This window comes from Plecotus auritus (genome assembly GCF_963455305.1).
Source record: "Plecotus auritus genome assembly, chromosome: 11".
Classification (NCBI taxonomy): Eukaryota; Metazoa; Chordata; class Mammalia; order Chiroptera; family Vespertilionidae; genus Plecotus; species Plecotus auritus.
The window spans coordinates 12,995,161-13,016,549 of record NC_137777.1 but is presented as its reverse complement, the minus strand read 5'-3'; the positions used below and the strand labels follow the sequence as shown (position 1 = coordinate 13,016,549).

General features: G+C 40.7%; 1 protein-coding gene across 3 annotated transcripts in view; it reads right to left on the bottom strand.

The window, feature by feature from the left end:
• The window catches only part of VPS13B (vacuolar protein sorting 13 homolog B), a 635,560-nt gene that overhangs the window by 94,930 nt on the left and 519,241 nt on the right, over positions 1 to 21,389 (bottom strand). For all 3 annotated transcript variants that reach the window (XR_013959339.1, XM_080646974.1, XM_080646975.1), the window contains exon 40: positions 6,163 to 6,359. Coding sequence is in view for 2 of the 3 variants with exons in the window: in XM_080646974.1 (XP_080503100.1) it covers positions 6,163 to 6,359 (197 nt within the window). In the remaining variant the exon portion in view is untranslated. The remainder of the gene's footprint in view (positions 1 to 6,162; positions 6,360 to 21,389) is intronic.

The following is a 21,389-nucleotide window of genomic DNA, read 5'->3' as shown; positions in this document are numbered from 1 at the left end:
AGGGACCACAGAGCGTCCACCCCTGGTGGAACTGTGCCTTCACTCAAATAATCTAGTTGTGGGTCCGGAAGCCATTGGGTTCCTTGTGTTTGGATCTTAGTGTCTGCCCAGAAACTGGTCGTCAGAGAGCTATACGCCATCTTCCATTAGCAAACAATCTACTGTACTTCCTACCTTCAGAGGCTGGTGAATTGAGGGAGCTGCAGACACCAGACATTCTGCCAAATGTTTGCGAGCTTTCCGTGAGAGGCTTCACCGGGGCTTTTCTCGGCAGAACCTCCTCGGCGTGGGCAGTGCCACCTCTGCCCACCGCCCAGCCCCGGCGAGTTCTCCCTGGCTGCAGACCGTCTCGCGTTTTTGCCTCTTGATTACAAGGCGTGGGTAACAACCTTCACCTGAAAGGCTTGCCATCCTATCTGCACAATCAAGTCATGGGGTGCAGCTGCTTTCCTTTTCATCAGGGCAACTACCCGCTTCCTCCCCGCCGAGGCGGAGCCACAGGGACAGGGAGTGACTGCATCCTGTGTCTGCAGGAGTTGGCCATCACGCTCCCCCAGTTTCCTAAAGCTGAACTTTCTCCCATCTCGTCGCCCAGCGTCTCCTGGGAGCATAAAGTCTAGCACTTCATAATCGAACCGTCCCCTTTTCTGGCTGGCCAACAGGGTACCGCGCTGGTTATTCAGTTTAATAGGAATCGTTGGTGTTTACCGTTAGTTCCCAAGAGGGATCTCACACTCACACCGACATTCCCCTCCGTGAGGTCCGCAAGGTTGGCGACCGCTGACCTAAACGCCCTCCTCCTCCTGCAGGGACACTGCCTCTCAGAGGCTGCCTCTCGGACACTGCTCTGCCCAGGCTGGGGGAGCACTGTTCATTTAAAAATGTTTCAGCTCTAACTCAAAATAAGAAATACGCTTTTATTGTAGCCTGGTACACATTAAAACGAAGGAGGGGGTAGGAGGTTTACGGAAAATATGACACTGATATTTTAAAAATTGTGGTAAAATATACATAACATAAAATTACTATTTTAGCCATTTAAAACTATACAGCTCTGTGGCATTAAGTACATTCACACTGTTGTGCAACTGTCACCACCATCCATCTCCAGAATTCCCAAAATGAAACTCTATACCCATTAAACAATAATTCTCCATCCCCTCTCCCTCATTCCTTGGCAACCACTATCCTATTTTGTCTATAAAATTGAGTATTCTTGGTATCTCACTAAGTGTAGTTATATAACATTTGTCCTTTTTACACCGATTCTTTCTCTTTTATTAAAAAAAAATCCCAACTGCAATTGATTTCATCACCCACTAATGGGCTGCAACCTGTGGCTTACAAACAGGCTTAGATGGGCCCTCAGGGAAAGGACTGCTCTATAAAGAGATGACAGAGAGACAGAGAGACAGAGAGACAGGCAGAGAGATCGCCCGGGGTTCAGAGAATAAGCACCATGCCACAGAGACTGAGTTGGCAACATCAGCCCAGAACTTAGGGTGTGACCTGAGGAGCACGGGGAACCTTGGGGAATGTGTATGGGGAGAAGGACTCCCTCGCAAAAGGCCAGCTCCCCGGAGGGGTTGTTACATAGAGTCCAATCCCCGACTGAAAGGAAATGGAAAAAGGCTTCAAAAAGACACTTGGGTAAAACGCAAGCATTCCTTCTACCCAAGGGAGGAAAGGCAAAGATAAATTTAGCCCTAGGAAGGAATTTTCTGGATAAATCCTGGATTATATCACGGGATGACTAGAAACATAGGTGACAAATTAGTTCCAAATGTCAAGATTTATGTCTGAATCGTTTATGAAAGACAAGAGGTTTTTAAAAATGGTACCCAAGGAATTTAGGTTCATCTGAGAGTGCAAATCCTGGGAGCCCCGTGGAGGGGACCCATCTCTGGAGGCCCTGGTCATTTTCTGGTGGGAGAACGTTCAGCCCGTGGAGAGAAAAGAAACGACATAGGGACTTGCCCATCACGACGCGCTCTCTCGGCTTCTTCCCCGCCCATGAGGCACGGGTCAGGGCTTTGGGAAGTGAGGAGCACCGACCCCTCACTGAAAAGCTGCGGGCCACTGCCTGGGATTACCAACTACGAGCTGACAGTGACTTCTTCCACGGGCTCTGTAGGGACTGAAGAAAATGGTGTTTGGGGCACATTCAAAGATGAAAGTGCCAAAAAACTCGCCAGAGTTTTACTTTTCATTGCTGAAGAAACAGCCACACCCCTAAGCCATTTGTCTTTCCAGAATGTCTTCTTCTACGATCCAGCATTTTGGCGGTGGGGAGAACAAGTCCTTGTGGGAAAATGGCCATGCAAGGAGGACAACAAACGACCAAAGCTGGGGCACAGGTGATCAGAATTTAGCAGGAACACAGAACTTGTAAACGATGGCTGGACACGCATCAGGTCTGCATGGCTAATACTGTGCTCCCTGAATGCCTGGAATTTGTGTGACTTCGCTTATCACAGACTCTGGGAGTTAGCCATGTAGGTGAGGATAAGAGGGGAAACAAAGTTGGAAGTTGTTCCGGTCCATCAGAAGACATCTCATTAATACCACACCCAGGGAACCTACCAGGGAGGCTCAAAGCCCGAGAGTGGGTACCACTCCATTCCCTTACTTCCCTCCTGGGACAAGGCTGAGTAAGAAGCTGTAAATTCCAAATGGAGTGTGTGCTTGCTGCCTGTGTTCTGTTTGCCCACTAGATCCACTTTCTCCTCTTCCCCATCCTTTTCTTTGCCCCTGGACTATATCAACAAGATGCTTTGCCCAGCTGATGTAGCTCAGGGGCTGAGTGTTGACCTATAAACCAGGAGGTGATGGTTAGATTCCCGGTCAGGGCACATGCCTGGGTTTCAGGCTCGATCCCCAGTTGGGGAACTGTAGGAGGCAGCTGATCAGTGATTCTCTCTCATCGTTGATGTTTCTATCTCTCTCCCTCTCCCTTCCTCTCTGAAATCAACAAAAGTATATTAAAACAAAACAAAACAAAACAAAAACAAGCTGCTTTGTCCTTTGATTGGGCCAGAGGGAGGTGCCCCAGGAGAGGAAGGTGAGGGTGGTATTCCCGACTCCTCCTTGGCAATATCTCCGTACGTTGCTGTGCCCCTGTTACCACACCTGCTCGGAGTTAGTTTTGGTACTAATGCTCCATCACCTGGATCCTTTAGGCCAGTGGTCGGCAAACTGCGGCTCGTGAGCCGCCGCAGTTTGCCGCTCTGTTGACTGAGTTTGCTGACCACTGCTTTAGGCCTAAGAGTGGATGGTTCCCCAGGGTACCCAGCTCCTTCCCTTAAACCTACCCACGTGGACCTTTGTAAATAGTCTTTTCATTAAACTCTCCTTAACCACCCAGTCAGAGTGTGCCTTCTGTTTCTTGTTGGGGCCTGATAGAAGCGGTTTATTTAGGCTTCAGCAATGGGTGTGGGCAAACACACAGATGACGAGATTAAAAACAAATGGCTGAAATGGATATCTGGTCAGGGATTAAAGGTCGTATCTCTTGCTTCAAGTCCGGTGCACAAGCAAAGAGAAGTCTCTTCAAGGCAAAGACTACTGTGGAACCTAAGCTTGAAGTTAACCCTACTTCAAATGCTAACTTAAAAAAACACCCACCATAATCATTACTCATCATTCATTTTCATATGATCAAGCCAACCATTAGTTAAAATAGTGGAATGTAATTACTGCATATACAGTGATTGAATTAAAGGTCATACACCTGCATGGGATAAACAGACCAGGTATAAGAGAGAGAATCTTTTGTTTCCAGTTCTTTGCTGAAGACTAGCTCCTCTTGGGACTAGTTAGCTCCTATTCATCCCTTAAGGCCTCAGCTTAGAAATGAGGTTCTCAAGGCCAACGAGCTAGCTGGGAAGAGAGTCAGGCCTTGGAGCCAGGCCTCTAATGGGAAATTCTCTATTAAGCAGTGCTTCTACTGCACAGGTACCACGATGCTGTACCACTGAGCTGCCTACACAATTGCAACTTTATGATAACGATGGACATGGGAGTTATTTTTTACAAACATCTTTTTCTTTAGTAATGTACAGTCTGATGAATATCCTTCTCAAACCAAAGAAAATATTACTTATAAGACCATCTCTTATTATAAAAGTGTCAAGTTTTTGTCCAGTTCTAGATTTCTAGTGACAAAATTATACTGGAGCTAACTGTAGCAGTTTCTTTCATAATCAAATGTTGACATCCATCAAAGCACTGATGTTTTCTTTTTAGAAATCGGCTGAATTTATTGTCCATCCTGAAAAATGTCTTACTGGTGTTTTATTATGTGGGCTTTTAAGCCAACTTTTGAAATTTAAATTTCATTAATATCAGTTTCTACCTGAAAAATAGTTAATCTCAAACAATTTAAAGCAAGATCAATTGTGAAATATTAGGTAAGTTGAAAAATCCCAGGTGAGGGCAAAAGATCTGTGCTTACAGTGTCAGAAGCTTGGTGAAAAATTGCCTGAATTTGATTGTCTGCATAAATTTCCAATCCCCAAAGGTTCCACATTTCTGTAGTGCTAAGCTTACCACAAAAGTAATTTTTATGGATGTTTCAGATTCAGAGGAATTAACCTTGTTTAAAATGCTTCTTTCAATAATGAAAATGCATTCTTTCATAATTAGAATCAAGAAATGATTTCTAACCTGACAGTAAATTTCATTAGACATAGTTCTATTTTCTGAAGTTTCCTCATTTCCAACTAGGTAACCTATACTTAGATTAGGCAATCTTTCCATCCATCTGCTAATTCTCACAGGATGGGTGTTCTTTTCATTGCTGCATTACATATAGGTAAAATCAAGACCCCACTCCTCTGATACATTTTCACTAATCGTATATTACTGGGTACCTTATGAGAAAGGTAATTATTTTTGAAGAGCCCAAATGACCTAGAAGTAGAATATATAAAGTATGAAACATATTATTATTAGGCATACAAAGTCATCAATTAAGAAGACTGGGAGGCAACAGACTAAAATGTTAACAGGTTATTTCACTGTAATATAATTATTCATGGAATAGTTTCATACTTTCCAAATGTTCTTCAATGAACATACATTGTTATTAATAAAAAAGAGAGAAAGCATTCAAAGTCTATAAAATGTAAAGTAAAAATCAGAATATCAAATGGTGTACTATGATTATGAGCTTGTAAAGGCGTACAATAATGGGCAAAAATAAAGGTAACAGAAAAAACAGTTGATTTTCTGGGTGTTTGAATGGTGGATTCCTTTTCTCTCTGCTAGTGTCAGATGCTGTTTGGGGGAAAAAGGAGGGATTATACAAAAGGAGTAAGATTCTCCCATCAGGGGAACTGGAAGGCAGGGCACTGGAAACAATGGGCAGCAGGAGGGGGTCCCAGGCCGCTGTCCACAGAACATCACGTGGGCGAAGGAACGCTCCACTCCGTGGGGTGCCGTTACTTCTTTTATGGGAGCATGAAGAGAAAATGCTGAGACTGTCTTCTCTCTACTCTCAGTCAGTGGCAAGCACTGGAAATGGGGCCAATCTGGGCCCTTTTTGCCAGTAACCAGGTATCCGGTAGGAGGTGTGGGACAGGAAGCTCTGGGGACATGGTCAGAATACCTCTATAGCTCTGGAGATTGATATGACCAAATCGAATCTGGAGCTGAATGAAAGTCTGGCCATTAGAAATCCTCTGGGTATATTATTTTGGTTAGCCAAGTTTTTCTAATGTCTGGAGGTTTGTCTTTTCAAGTTATTCTAAAAACCACCTAAGGAACTACTTCCAAGAGTTATCTTTTTAGAAGGAAACAATTCAATATATTTATCCATTCCCCTCACCCTCCAATTTCTAAGGTTATCATTATACAGATTGTGAGGTATATATGGCTCTTTTTCTATATTTTTTGCTTCAGGATGACTGGATTCTTTTGGTAGTTTGTTTTTTGCACTTTTTATATTTAAGGAAGAGGTTCTTAGTCAAGGCTTAGTATGAGCAAAACAGGAGTTTTAGCACACAGATTTGAAACACCAGCTCTCTCTGCTTCCTGGTTCATCGGCAGTTGAGGCAGATACAGCTGCTAGCCGCTGAGATAGAGCTAAGTGAGGGGTCACCAGGTAAGATGACAACGATGGCCTCCCAGCCTAATGTCTCTATTCCATTTCCACTGAGTTACCTTTGGTCATCAGTTCCATTTTGACTGCTGTTCAAGACAATCCTCCAAAGATCCGAGGATACCAGTTTCTTCTGGTCATTCACAAGATTGACATCTGGCAACTGCAGTTCACAGACTTTGCTTTCAGACAGACTGAATTCTCGAAATGCAACAAAAACCTTCTGGAGTTCATCCCAGTATTCCAAACTGCAAGGAATCTATATGAAAATAAAAAAGGTTTCAGAGGGTGCAAATAGGAATTATGCTGCTATATTTGTTAAAGTGCAAATTAAACCTTCAAAGAAGCTACAGCATAAATAAGACTTTTGAAAAGGGTTAAGTAGTTCATAATTTTTTTATAATGAATACTTATATTCGTGTTGTTTACCTATTTTATTTTATTTTATTTTTTATTTTTATTTATTTTTAAAATATATTTTATTGATTTTTTACAGAGAGGAAGGGAGAGGGATAGAGAGTTAGAAACATCGATGAGAGAGAAACATCGATCAGCTGCCTCCTGCACACCCCCCACTGGGAATGTGCCCGCAACCAAGGTACATGCCCTTGACCGGAATCGAACCTGGGACCCTTGAGTCCGCAGGCCGACGCTCTATCCACTGAGCCAAACCGGTCAGGGCAATGTTTACCTATTTTATTTTAAAAGACCCATTCAAGAATACGTGAGCTTTTCCGGTGTTGATGCCCTCCCCAAGACAACATGCCTCTCGCCAAGGACGTCCTCCATCCCTCTCCAGAAGAGGAGAAGAGGAAGGCAAGAAGCGCCAGGTGCAGAGCCCCAGGGCCTTTTTCCTGGACGTGAGATGCCAGGATGCTGTACCATCACACCGTCTCGGGCCCTGCACAAATGGTAATTTTGCGTGTGGGCTGCTCCACGTCCTCCGCCAGCTGACAGGAGGAAAAGCAAGGCTTGCAGAGGATGCTCTTCAGAAGGAGGCGGCGTTAAAAGCGCCTGAATCACGGTGAGAGGGGAATCATCCCAATGAACATTTTGGGTGCAAAAAAGAAACACATGTGAAAAGAGCCAAGGAAGTTTTCAGGTGGAAGAGAAACGATGGGGAACAAATTCTATCAGGTGTTAGGTGTATTATAAAGCGAGAGTAATTAAAAGATAACACTGGAGTAGTAACATCCACATAATTAAAAGAACAGAATGAAAACAGTATAAGATGTAAGCACCAGTACATTTTAGTATGTAATAAAGATGTCATCTCAAACAAGTAGGGGAAAGAGGTTGCAAGAACTGACTAGCCATTTGGTAAAACCAAAGTGGGTCCCTACATCATTCCTGCATTAAAGTAAATTTCAAAAGGATCAAAACGTTAAAGGCTAAAAATGGAAAGGTTAAAATTAAAAAATCAGTTGATATTTTTATCATAATAGGACATCCCTTTTCCATGCATGGCTTGGAACTCACAGTTGTAAAAACCCCACAATCAATGAAATAAAATAAAATTAAAAAGACAAAGTAGAAGTATAGTCAATGATAGACCTAGGAATAATTGTTGTACTAGCAGAGAGCTCTTATAAATCAGTAGATGATAAGTGAGCACATAGAAAAATAAAAATGGCAGTTGTTGGAAGAGGCAATTAGCCATGGGACTTAAACGTCTCTGCATATTCTTACTAATTATGCAAAGGATGCAGCGCCCTGAAAACTGTTAACTGGGACCATTTTGCAGGCTGTGTTTGCAGAGAGCACCCTGGAGGGATGAGGTAGTCTCTCTCTAGGACCAAGAGCAGATGTGTTCCGAAAGAGGTGGGTGACAAGCTCCTTGCTCCTCAGCTGAATCACTACTGACTCCATGCATAACATCCCGCTGGGTGCCCTTCTGCTTTTGCCCTCTACGAACTTGGCCGCATGAGAAACCAATGTAAACATGCTGCTCATGCTGCTTGTGAGCAATACTGTTCTGTGTTTCTGACCCAGCACCCAGGAACCACGGACAGGCAAATTTATCAGCTTGCACAGGTAAAATCCCAGACACTGACAGCAATTCGTTTACCAAAATATAACCAGCCTGACACATGAAAAGATACTCAACTTCACTAATACGTAAGAAGTTCAAAATAAAGCAATAATGTAATGTTCTTATTCATTAACTTGGCAGTTTTGAAAGATTGACAGTTCCCATTTCTGTAGAGGTGAGAGCGAAGAAGGCCAAGGGAGGGGGAGGCGGGCAAAGGGTTTGGGAAAAAGAGACACCTGCAATAATGTCAACATTAAAATATTTTTTAAAGATATATTTTATTGATTTTTTACAGAGAGGGAAGGGAGAGGGATGGAGAGTTAGAAACATCGATGAGAGAGAAACATCCATCACCTGCCTCCTGCACACCTCCTACTGGGGATGTGCCCGCAACCAAGGTACATGCCCTTGACCGGAATCGAACCTGGGACCTTTCAGTCTGCAGGTCGATGCTATATCCACTGAGCCAAACCCGTTAGGCAACATTAAAATATTTTAATAAAAAAGTATTTCTAAACAATATTTTTGGGAGTAATTTGGTAATAGCTATTAAATACTTGGAAATAAACATCTAAGAATTTGTTTCACAGATTCCAATGCAAGTGTGCGTGTTTGCATGTGTGTTGTACTGAACAGTACTGTGTGTATTAGGAAGTATTGGAAACAACTCAAATATCCATAAACAGAGGATTAAATATAACATGTACATCTATTAAATATATATCATCCTGAAGTTACTCCACATATAACATGTATTTAACCAATGGATTACATTCGCTAAAATGGATAAAGAATATCTATATATACTAACAGAAGACATCCAAGATATATTATTACATTAAAAAAATAAGTTTTAAATAGAACACGTGGATCCCATTTGCCTTAAAAAAAAAAAAAAAAGGCCTGGGCTCAGATGTGTCTCCTCTCTTGGGAGTATTTACTCCCTAGTTACTGTCCTCAGAACTGATCACTGCTTCTCTATACTACTTCTATATCTAATACATTCCTCAACCATAGAATTCATTACACTTTGAAATTCCTGATTTACATGCTTGTCTACTTTAGTGGACCCTGATACCCCTAAGGCAAAAGTGACACATTATTTTTAAAAATGCTCTTAGCATCTAACAGTTCTGGGGACTAACAGGATCTTAATAAACGCTTCCTGAAAGAACAGATTTCTCCTTAACCTTTCTTTCCTTCATAGTGATTCTTAATCTTTTAAAGGGGATACATGTTACCTCCACCTATAAGGAAGTTTCTTCTCCTTAAAGGAACTTGAGCTTTCATGTGTGAAGAGGTGCCAGACGCGAGGAAGGAGAATGTATGCATCAGAGGCTAACCGTGATGAAACAGACATATATTTTGGTCAGTGATAAGTAACACATCCAGAGCACTCTACATCCAGCTACCATTTCTTGAAATCCTTTTCTTGCTTTCCATGACATCCTTTTCCTAACATTTCCTTCAGGGCCTTTGTTCCTATATCCTCTCTCAGCCTGAAATACCCTACACTCTCTAGGATCTTGTTGTCTCACATTTCAATTCCCATCTATCAAGGTTCAAATGAAATACCTTCTTTTAGTGGTTTCATCTCTTTTTATTTTTCTGAAGTCCAATGGTTTTTTAAAAATGGGATCTGCTTCATAGCTCTTATTGCTGTATACCTCATGTTACAGTTATTTCTATATCTAACATCGTCCCTGGTAGACACATTCCTTGAGGGAATGATTTCTATTTGGCTAAGCTATGGATTTTCACAGCACCTGGAAAAGTATATGCAGTGAATGTTCAAAAAAAGTTGTTGAATGAATAAATAAATAATTCATGAATGAATGAAAGAGTGAATCACATACTGGGTGATTTGGCCCATCTCTGACACATTAAAACGTCACCACAAAGAAGTATAGAAGATTAAAGCATGAACACTGGAGTCAGACCTAATGAGATTCAAATCCTAGTTCCATTAGCTATGCATTCTTGGGCAGGTTAATTTTTTAACATTAGTTCCTATACCTCTAAAAAGGGGAAAACAACAACTACTGTCATGAACTATTATAAGGATTAAATGAGACAAAGCATCTCATTTAGTAGCACATCCTAAAAGTTTAAGAAATGTTAGTTATGAATTACTTATCCTTCTCATGCTCAAAGAACCCTTCTGAAGCATGGGTGCCATGAACAGATTAGGCAGTGGTAATTAAGAGTACTGGTTGTTAGGTTTCTTTACAATGGGTTGGATTTGGACGAAAACAGTAAACCCTGAACCCAGGTGTTCAGAAATATTATAATCATCGTTCAACAGTTTTCTGCTGCACACCTATTACCACGTGTCCCTTCATGTTGGCTAGGACTTGAGACAAAGGAATACCTTATTGCTTAATTCCTCTCTGGACTGCCAGTGACTGCCAGTGAGTGCCAGTGAGTCAGCCCTGCCTTAGGACACTCACAACCAAAGGTGGTAAGAGGTGGGAAGTGGTGTAAGACATATGTATAAGAATATAAAAGTTTCAATGGAAGAGGACAAATGAGTTTAGGAAAAGCATATTTAATAAGCCTATTTTAAAATACAAATAATAGAATGTAAAGTTCAAAATCATCATTGTGGTAGAGAGGTTACACAGAAAAGGGTGAAAAAATACTTTGTTTCTGGTATTGTCTCCAGATGTTTTCCATTAAAATTAATAAATAATAGCTTATGAGAATTAGCTGTCACATTGGGAAGCAGAGTAGGGCCTTAAGGAAAAAGCCCTCGTAAGTTTTGATGTACAAGGCGTGGGTTGGAATAGGTCCATACTTAAGGGAATCCAGGCTGGGAGCTATTGTGGGCAGACATTGGCAGTTTCATGGCAATTACAGTGGACTGCACCAACGTGGGCTTAGAGGAGAGAAAATGAGATAAATAAAAAAGAGAAACTTGGAAGAAAACCAAATAAAAAAACTTTATTTAGTTCGCAACTATGTGTGAGGCTGGCTCTGTGGTTACATACTTCAATTGGAACATTCCAGGCTACTCTGAAAATTCAAAAAACAATAAAAAACTACTAAAGAAATACATCCCCAAATATGCCAGTTATGTGTTTGTCAGGATTTTCCTTTGTACACCCCATTTTCCTTGGTTAATAAAGGGTTATTAATAAATTCGCTCCCAATGAAACTCCTGATGAAAAAATTTTAAATTGTATGCCTGTAAGTGCATTTGCAAAAGTCACATATTAACTCTTTTCCCATTATAAGAATATATTTATCTTCAAAACTTCAAAAGAAAAGGTAGTAACACTGAATATAATTAGTATTTTAAAGGGAACTGTAGTCAACGGTCCATTTAAATATATATTGAGCCATAAATATATAAATCTTATGGATATAATCTTTGTATTTTCCTATTTCTCCATCATAAAAAAATCTTGTTGCGGGTCCACCCCACCGAGAGCTCCTGAGCATCTCCCCGCCTCCAAAGCAAAAAAGGTGTCACCTACATTCCTCAACCCCCCTCCCCGACCCCCCCAAAAAATCTTGTTTGCATGAAACTCTGGCCCTGCCACTTGAATCACTATTCTAAGACCTTGAGCAATTTATTTAATGACTCTGAGCCTCATCTGTGAAATGCAGCAAATAAAAACCATATTATTTTTAGGCCAGGTTGAGGATTTTGGTCCTTATCTTAATAAAATCAAAGGGTTATCTTAGAAGGGTTTGAAGCAAATAAGTTAATGCAGTCAAATTTAAGTTTTTAAAACCTTTGGATACTGTGTAGAGATTACTGTTAGCATTAAAAAGGTCCAAGCTAGAAACGTAGTAGTTTAGCATATGGCTGGTGGTATGTGGGAAATTCCTGGGACATAAAAACTTGGTGACTGATTATATATGAGAAGAGGGAGGTGTCAAGAATGATTCCCAGGTTTTTGGCTCAAACCACTGTGTGGATACTGATGCCATTTAGTGAGAGGCAGGAATCACTTGTCTCGTGTAGAGGAGGGGAGATTGTGAGGTCATTTTTAGACAAAGTGGATTGGAGGCCCCTATGAGCGATTCTTGAGTACGGAGTTGGTTGTTCAGACAGTGGGAGGGAGTTACCTGTGTGACACATTTATAGGGTCTTCCAGCCTTTTGCAGGAAATGGAAGGACAGACAGCAGCAAAGTTTAGGGTATTTATTTGCAAGAGGGTGCTTTAAATGATGAATTAAGAATATAAACTAGTTAAAGGGGATGTGAAGACAGAATAAGATGAGGAATAGGCAGAAATCAGAGAACTATAGGTTTATATATAGTTTACTAGATGACTACAGTAGGGCTTGTTGAGTAAGCAGGTTGGAGAGACTGAGAGACTGCGAGGGAGATTACAATGCTGGAATGGACGATTCTGGAGGCAGAGGACTTTTGGATGATGTCAAGGTCCAGGGCTGTGTGTGGGAGAGGGTAGACAGATGGAGTGGAGGAGAAAAGCACTCGGATGAGGAGATCAAGCTGGCGTTTGGCTGGGTCATTGGCCTGGATGCTGATGGCAGTGGAGAAACAGGTTGGAAGCCCTGGGGCCAAGACTTCTGAGAAGGAAAATGATAAAAAAGTTAGGAGGTGCAACACAAGGGGTGAGGATGACATAATTAGGTGCAGTGAGTCTAGAAGAAGCAGAAGACTTTTACAGGAGGGTAGAAGAATAAAGGCAAGTGGCATTGGTGAGCAAGGAGAACATCTCATCTCCTGACCATGGGATCCCAGAGAATCAATAGCCTCCACCTCAGAGGGTCATAATGGTGCAGAGAGCCCTAGCGGACAGCAAGACTTCCTTTAAGCTAAAGGAGTAGGGAAATGCTTGAAGAAGAGGTTGAGGTTTAGGTAAGTTCACTAGTCACAGAGCAGGTGTTCAGAGGGCTCAGTGGAAGGGTTTGGGAGGTGGAAGAGGAATGAGGTTGGTAAGAGGACAGTAGGATACAAATCAGTATCTAGACAAGAGAGGATCAGTCTTATCGTTTGAGTGGTGACTAGGAGAGAAGGAAGCGAGGCATATGTTGGAACTGAGTTCTGATTTAGGAGGGGTAGGGGCAATGCTGTGATTCTAAAAGTAGCCTACTATTCCTTCTGGTAGCCTGGCTTGCATTTGTGTTCTCTGGCAACTATTCTTAAAGAACTCCAGGTATTTCTCCAAAAAACTCAGAGTACAGTGTCTGATTCATGGTATATGTTTAATGGTTCTTAAATTAATCAATGCAGATAGGGGCTGTAAAAGTAACAATTTTAGCTCCTTCTGAAAAGGTTTTGTTTTATATACTGAATACTCCACTCCCTTCAAATTATTTTGTAATCACACCCACTTTTTAACAAACTTTCCATTAGCTCACAAATCTCCCTTTCCCAGTGAGAAGCTGACATTTCCCAGCTAATCTCCAGGTTAGTAGTAACATAATAAAACTAAAAATCTAGTGTGGTCATATTGTGCTTCATGTGGTAGCAATTAATTATTCTCAAGGAATAATTCTGGGCTCTATTTTGTGTGATCTATTTAAAATAACTTTAGTATGCGCTTTTAGGTTTGAAAGAGATGATGTGAATGATCTTTAGTTACATATCTATAGCTGAGGATTTATTATTAATGCTGGCACAGAATAACTTGAAGGAAAGATGACTATTCCAAGAAAGTCTGGTTGCCAAAAAAATAGTTTAGAAAGCCTGAATATCTAGTACTGAGTCATGAGAAGTGGGAAGAAGTAAATTGGCTTCCCTGGAAAACATTCCACATGTAACACATGGTACATTTCAAATGACTGTCAAGATTATATATATTTTTATTACATTTTGTTTTCCTATGCATTATTTGACAGGACCTAAAAAATTAGCCAGCCATACATAATAAACTGTACTCTAAGCATATGTGGTCTCTGCATATGAATATATTTTAGGTTGTATATCTGCCAGTTGGTAAGAGCACGTGTATTTTTGCATTTAAAATGTTATTCCACAATTTGTTTCCATTTGATGGCTAATTTGGGAAGATTTGCATGTGTGTTGGTGATTTAAAAATATTTTTGGTACAAAGAATATTTTGGCACTTAATTTGTTTTTATTACTTAATAGTACTGCCAAGACTATTAGCAGGGTTGCAACTGCCCATGTGTCCTCGTAGATAAAAGCTCTGATTTCTTTGTGTAGGGGCTGCTGAAGCTGGGCATTAGCCCTTTGCCCACTCGGCCCACTAAGCAAACTAGGCAAAGGGTACAGAAGTGTCTTCCCTGTATTTATGTGCACAATAACAAGAGATCTAGTAAGTGATGTGTTCTATCAGTCTGCCTCAATTGTCCTTTCCTTTATATTATGACAAAATATAGTTAACTGACTATGTAGGGTTGGCCAGTAATGGAAGCTGGAGTTTCCTTCAGGACTAAGTCACGAAAGCCTGGTTACAGCAGAGGGTACCATCTTTGTCACTCTCCCACCACATTTCCAGACTTCTTGGGTCTCCAAGTCAACAGGTGATTACAGTTGAGGAAGAGCAGCTGTTTTTCCACCACCACCTGTGTTTTTGGTCATCACAGTAATAATACTACTGATGGCAGCCTTGGTAGATGAAACAACTTTGTGAATAGCCACTTACAATTTACAAAGATTTTTCTTATACATTGTCATAGTGAGGAAAATATGCTTCCCATTTTACAGATAGAGAAGTTAGAGAACTGTGGTTTAGAGAAGTTAGGTAGTATGTTCAAGACTACACAAGATTACACATTTAGTTTAGTGGCAGACCTTCTGGCTATAAATCCTATGCTCTTTAAACTAGTTACCTTTGGATTAAAGAAGAAAAACAGACCCCATAAGGTGTCATTAACAATTTCCGGTTCCATTTTCTTTAAAGTGAATTCTTAGGAAGAAATTTAAATGCAGAATACATTTTAATCTTTACCATTTATCCCAGGCATTTATAGTTAAGTTGGCAATTATTTTTCTCTTTAGCAGACTTTTCCTTTCAGCCTTTTGAATATGTTACTCCTCTGCCTCTGGCCTCAATGGCTGCTGATGAGAAATCGGCTGTAATCTTACTGAGTATCCCTTACATATGATGAGTCACTTCTCTCTAGTTGCATTCAAGGTTGTTTTTGTTTTGTTTTTTTTTAAAGTTTGACTGTGTTTGGTGTGGAAATCTTTGAGTTTATTCTATTTGGAGTTCATTGAGCTTCTTAGATGTGTCAACTTATGTTTTTCATTAAATTTGGCAAGGGTGCAGCGATATTTCTTTAAATATTCTTTCTTCCCTTTCTCTCTCTTCTTTCCTTCTAGGGCTCCCATCATGTATACTAGTATATTGATTCCCTTGATGTTATATTCCACAGATCTCTGAGGCTCGGTTCATTTGTCTTCATTCTTTTTTCTTACTGTTCTTCAGACTCAATAATGTCAATTAATGTAACTTTAAGCTCACTGATTTTTTTTCTCCTCCTGCCTGTTTAAATCTGCTGTTGAACTCCACTAATGAATTTTTCATTTTAGTTATACTTTTCAACTCTGGGATTTCTCTTTGGTTCTTTTTTTTTTTTAAATGATTTCTATCTTTTTATTGGTATTCTCCATTTAATTAGACATTATTGTCATATTTTCCTTTCATTCTTTAGACATTGCTTTCCTTAGATTCTTTGAACACATTTAGAACAGGTGATTAGCCCTGCTGGGTAGCTCAGTTGGTTAGAGTGTCGTCCCAATATGCCAAGGTTGTGGTTTCAGTCCCTAGTCAAGGTGCATACAAGAGTCAACCAATGAATGCATGGGTAAGTATAACAATAGATTTCTCTCTCTCTCTCTTTCCCTCTCTCTTTTTCCTCTTCATCTCTCTCTCTCTCTAAAAATCAATCAACAAATTAAAAAAAACTAAAGATCAAAATAGGTGGTTAAAGTCTTTGTCTAGTAAGGTCAACATCTGGGTTTCTTAGGTACAGTTTCTATTGATTGTTTTTTTCCTGTACATGGGCTAGACTTTCATATTTATTTGCAGGTCACATACTTTCTTGGTCAAAAACTAAACTTTTTAAATGATATAACATTTTATTATATTAGTGATGTAATAAAACAGTAATATTATAGTGACACAATAAAATAGTAATATCATTAACTATATTACTATCGTTATATTATTAGTAAATAATGGCAACTGTGGAAATTTGATTCTCTCTCTTCCCTAGAGCTTCCTGTCATTGCTATTTGTTGTAGTTGATTGCATGTATTTTTTGTCATATACTCAGTGAGCTTAGTGGTCAGTTAATGATTAAAGATTTCCTTAAAGGTTTGGAACCAGTAAGGTCATTGCTGGGCGGCTCTGTGTGCCTATTGAGGCATGCCTTCAACTCTGTGTTAGCCTTCCCTTCCTAATTGTTCAGAGCCTTAAGATCAACCAGAGGTGACAGTGCAGGGCCTTCTCAGGTCAATCTTGAGCATACACATAGCCTGGGCAAGTGGAAAGCCATACATCTGTGTGTGCTCTTCTAGTTTCCAGGAATTTGATGGAGCTTTCAAAATTCTGTAGCCATCTCATTCCTCGGCTTTTCCTTTTAAGCGTCTTAGCTTAAAAGTTTATCTGTTATCCTGTTTCAAGCAGCCTTTATATTAATTTCCTCAAATTCTTTCTGACTTCCATCTCTAGGGATGGTGGAGGGAAGGCTTTCACAGTGGAACATTCCTAGTTGATAACTTTTGAAAGTATAATCATTGTGAAACTCTTATTTTATTAATAGAAAGTTATTTTATCTTATTAACTAAACAAAAGTATATACTGCATTTATAGTAATGTCAAGGTGGTGAGAAGACCAAATATATTCTCCAGTGGAGAAAGCACTGGAAAGATTATAAGTAGATAGGTTCAAGAGTTTTCAAATAGATGAGTGGAAGAGAGTAGGGAAGTGGATAGTTAAGAAATAGAAAGTGAGGTCTGAGCATGAAATAATGGATTGACAGATGACTGAAAGAGACCATGTATAAGTAGAAATGAGAATAAATAGCAATATAAACATTAAAACCTAGTAAGGTAACAGACAGCTTTGCCTCTGTATAGTACAGAAGAGGTTTCTATTTATGATTGTGAGTGGACTTAACTGTCCTTTAAAACATGAAGAACACTTCTTATAATAAGTTATTTATAATTATAAGAGGAGAGACAAAAAAAAAAAAAGAGGAGAGACATATTCATCACACACAACCAATGCAGTTAAATAGATACTTTTCCATAGTTAATAAGTAAAAATCTATTCTGATAATGGTATTTGTCATTTTTTTGGTGTGTCTATTCCAAAGTATAAATCTACCATTTAACAATAACATAAAATACAAATATGTTTGCAACCTCAAATGTTTTAGCTTATAATGTTATTTCTTTTTATACGTATCTGCTTTTTAGTTGATTTTGAAGAAGGAAAAGAAAGCTTCTATACATCTTCAACTAATAGAAGTCATACAAAAAAAAATCCAAAAACGTAAAGTGTGCCGCGCCAGCACAGCCAAGGGTTCAGCGAGCCTGAGGGAGGGCCAGCGAAGGATGAAGAAAAGACAGACAAAGAGAATAAGCTGGATCTAGGTGCATCTTTTGTGCCTGGCTGAGACCACAGAACAGATCCAGATTGCAAGCTGATGCTTGATTTTATAGTCAGAGGTAAACAAGGTAGTGGTCACCATAGTTACAATGTTCTTGTAAGCTTCACTTATTTTGGCAGCACTTGCTGCACCTCCCACAGCCCATTAGCTACCCAGGAAGGATCTAGGGAGTAGTCACAAGATCAAGCTTAATTATGCTAAGAGGGCTGTGCTCTCTAAGCTGGGACTTGTTTGCGGCTTTGCCAGCAGGTCAGTCCAAGGCTTAACCCTATAACCACTCCCTACATCTCGCCTTTCTTTTAATTTTAAGCTACTAATAATGGAAGTAAAACTTAAACATTAAGGGCAAAGCTCTGACTATTAAAATATTAACAAAACAATGCCAATGCAAAACCCAATAACAAAACAATGCCAATGTAAAACCCAGACATGGTTATTAATAAAACAATGCCAATGCAACACAATAATAATAGAGAAATCAAACTACAGTAAGGTTTTTCTACTAAATGAAAGTTTCTTTTTTTGATTTATTCGAGAGTCCTCGGACTTGGCTGCACAAGAGTTTGCAGAAGACTGGCAGCTAACCAATGCTAGCATGGCCAGAAACGTGATTGAGGGAGTAGCTTCCACTTCTTGCTTTTCTGCCACCTGCTGGGCCTCAGTTGTTAACTTCTTCAGCTGACCCCATGTTGGCACCTTGGTCTTTTGTATAGCCTTTGTCATCTTCCTTTTCCGCTTTGCTGCCATCGGGGCAACTCTCAGTCTTTTGAACAATGGGACAAGGAGCTTCTCTGGGTCCATTGTGGTTACGTAAGTAACGCTCTGGCACCCAAATTGGCTGCGCTGCTCCTTCTGGAAAGATACAAACACAACCTCTTCCCCACATCATTACTGGATCTGGTCCAAACCATTGTCCAGTTTGTGCATCCTTCCATCGGGCTAATCCCGCGGGGGCTATTGTACTGGAGGCCCGATGCCTTTCGGCTGCTGTATGACCCTCTGCATCGCAATTCAAAAAATTTAAAGTATAAAGAACATGACTGAGTTTGTTTTGAGGTGACACATAACATCCGTCTTCCCCTTTCTGTTTTAGTAATTGCATTTTAAGAGTACGATTTGCTCTTTCCACTATTGCTTGACCTTGAGGGTTGTAAGGGATACCAGTTTTATGACAAATTTGATATTGCTGACAAAAATGTTGAAAAGCAGAACTAGTGTATGTGGGTCCATTGTCTGTCTTTAGCTCTAAGGGAAGACCTAGTACCGCAAAGGCAGCTAGGCAATGATTAATTACATGCTTGGTACTCTCTCCCGTTTGGGGAGTTGCAAAGATAAAGCGGGAGCAGGTATCTATATTAACATGTACCCATCTATGCTTACCAAATTCCGGTATGTGGGTGACATCCATTTGCCAAATTTGATTAGGTTTAAGACCCCTAGGATTAACCCCCAACGATTGTACAGGGCTATGAATTACACACTGAGAGCACTGCTTAACAATTTGACGATCTTGCTCCCTAGAAATATGGAATTGTTTACATAAGGCAGCAGCATTTTGATGATGCAAAGCATGGGAGGACTGGGCAAGAGAAAATGGGGTAGCCTCTTGCATTACAGCAAGGAGGCAATCAATAGCATCATTGCCTATAGCTAATGGACCAGGGAGACCTGAATGAGATCGGATATGACCAATAAAGCACGAAAACTGTCGTTCTCTGACTTTTTGAAGGTTGAAAAATAAATGAAAGAGTTCCTCTGAATTAGTGTGACCTATAGTAGCCGTTTCAATTAGTTTGGCCATACTTACCATATAGGCACTATCACTATATAGGTTAATGGGCTCCATAGCAAAATCTGTCAAGGCATAGATAAGAGCTTGTATTTCCACCCGTTGTGCTGAAATATAAGGGGTTTGAAGGATCTTTGCACCTCTGCTGCAGTAGTATCCAGCTTTTCCAGAACTGGATCCATCTATAAAAATGGTTAATGCCTGAGGTATAGGTTGTGACTTCACTATCTTTGGGAAGGTAAAGGTAGTAACTGAGACCTCCACTCACATCATCCCAAACCCACCAGCGCTGTTCCCTTGCTTCCTCCAATCCTTGCTCATATTTGGGAGGAAGCGCATCGTCCGGAGGGCTCTCTCCCACAGGAGCTGTAGCCCCAGGGACTGGAGGAGGCGGCGGAGGCGCTGATGGTGAAGTCGGAAGCCTTTGGCAACCTTCCCCCATCTGTCTTGATTCCCCTGCCACATTCCTCCATTCCCCTTCTGGAGTGGGCTCTAGGCAGTCCCGAATCAGGGACCACAGACTGAAAGTAGAGGCAGGCATTTCCTCTGGACCCTTAGCTATTTAATGATCGCAAAGTTGTTTTCCTACCTTCTCACATGCCTCTATATTTACCTTTTCTTCCTCAGAAAACCACGGGCAAGTTTTACTCACAAAATCCAAAAAATCGAAAAGCTGTTCATACCTCACAGAACAGCCCCTTGCTTGGAGCATAGCCTTAAGCATGGATACGCATACATTCTTTCCCTGCGATCCTGAATTTCCCATGTCTTACACCTAGCTAGTACTACACCCCTACCTTACTTACTGCATGCACACGCCTTGGGGCCTCCTTTCACCTGACAATTGCAGTTCCCTCACACTCAGGTCCGCATTGAGTGCCACTTGGGCCGAACTCAGCCCTGCGTTGGGCGCCACTTGTGCCGTGCCAGCACAGCCAAGGGTTCGGCGAGCCTGAGGGGGGCCGGCGAAGGATGAAGAAAAGACAGACAAAGAGAATAAGCTGGGTCTAGGTGCATCTTCTGTGCCTGGCTGAGACCACACAGAACAGATCCAGACTGCAAGCTGATGCTTTATTTTATAGTCAGAGGTAAACAAGGTAGTGGTCACCATAGTTACAATGTTCCTGTGAGTTTCACTTGTTTTGGCAGCACTTGTTGCACCTCCCACAGCCCATTAGCTACCCAGGAAAGATCTAGGGGGTAGTCACAAGATCAAGCTTAATTATGTTAAGAGGGCTGTGCCCTCTAAGCTGGGACTTGTTTGCGGCTTTGCCAGCAGGTCAGTCCAAGGCTTAACCCTATAACCGCTCCCTACAGTAAAGTATTGGAACCAGTTGAGAAACCACAAGTATTCAAATGTAGGAAATCATGATTTTATAACATTTTAATGTGATCTACTCTTGGGAAACAAAGTTAACCAAACCTTATTTCTGTACAGGAAATATTCCAGCATACGGTTGTAATGCACTGTGGTGGCGTGGCACAGCTGCAGTGTTCACCTGTAATGCCCCATTGGTATTGTGGCTGACTGCATTGCATCAGGCTGCTTTCCTGTCCGGAAAGCCCTCTAAGTACAAACAAGACTCTAAGTCCAGATTTTATTTTCCCTTGGTATCAGGATATGGTAATTTAAGAGCCCTGAGAAATACTTTTAGCCATTAAAAGGAAATATGTAACATTCTTTTATTGGGATCTATGTTTGGGTTGGTTTTCAAAAAACTTAACATATGACCCAGTTATCTTATCAATTTATCAAGCTACCAAGTTTCAAGCAAATGCAGGTGTGTAATATGACATCTTTTAATATAATATTTTTCCTTAAAGAGAAATAATAAAAATGTATTAGGAACTTCCGAGTCAAAACTAACTTCAGCATGGGACTGTACTTCTGTTTGGTTTC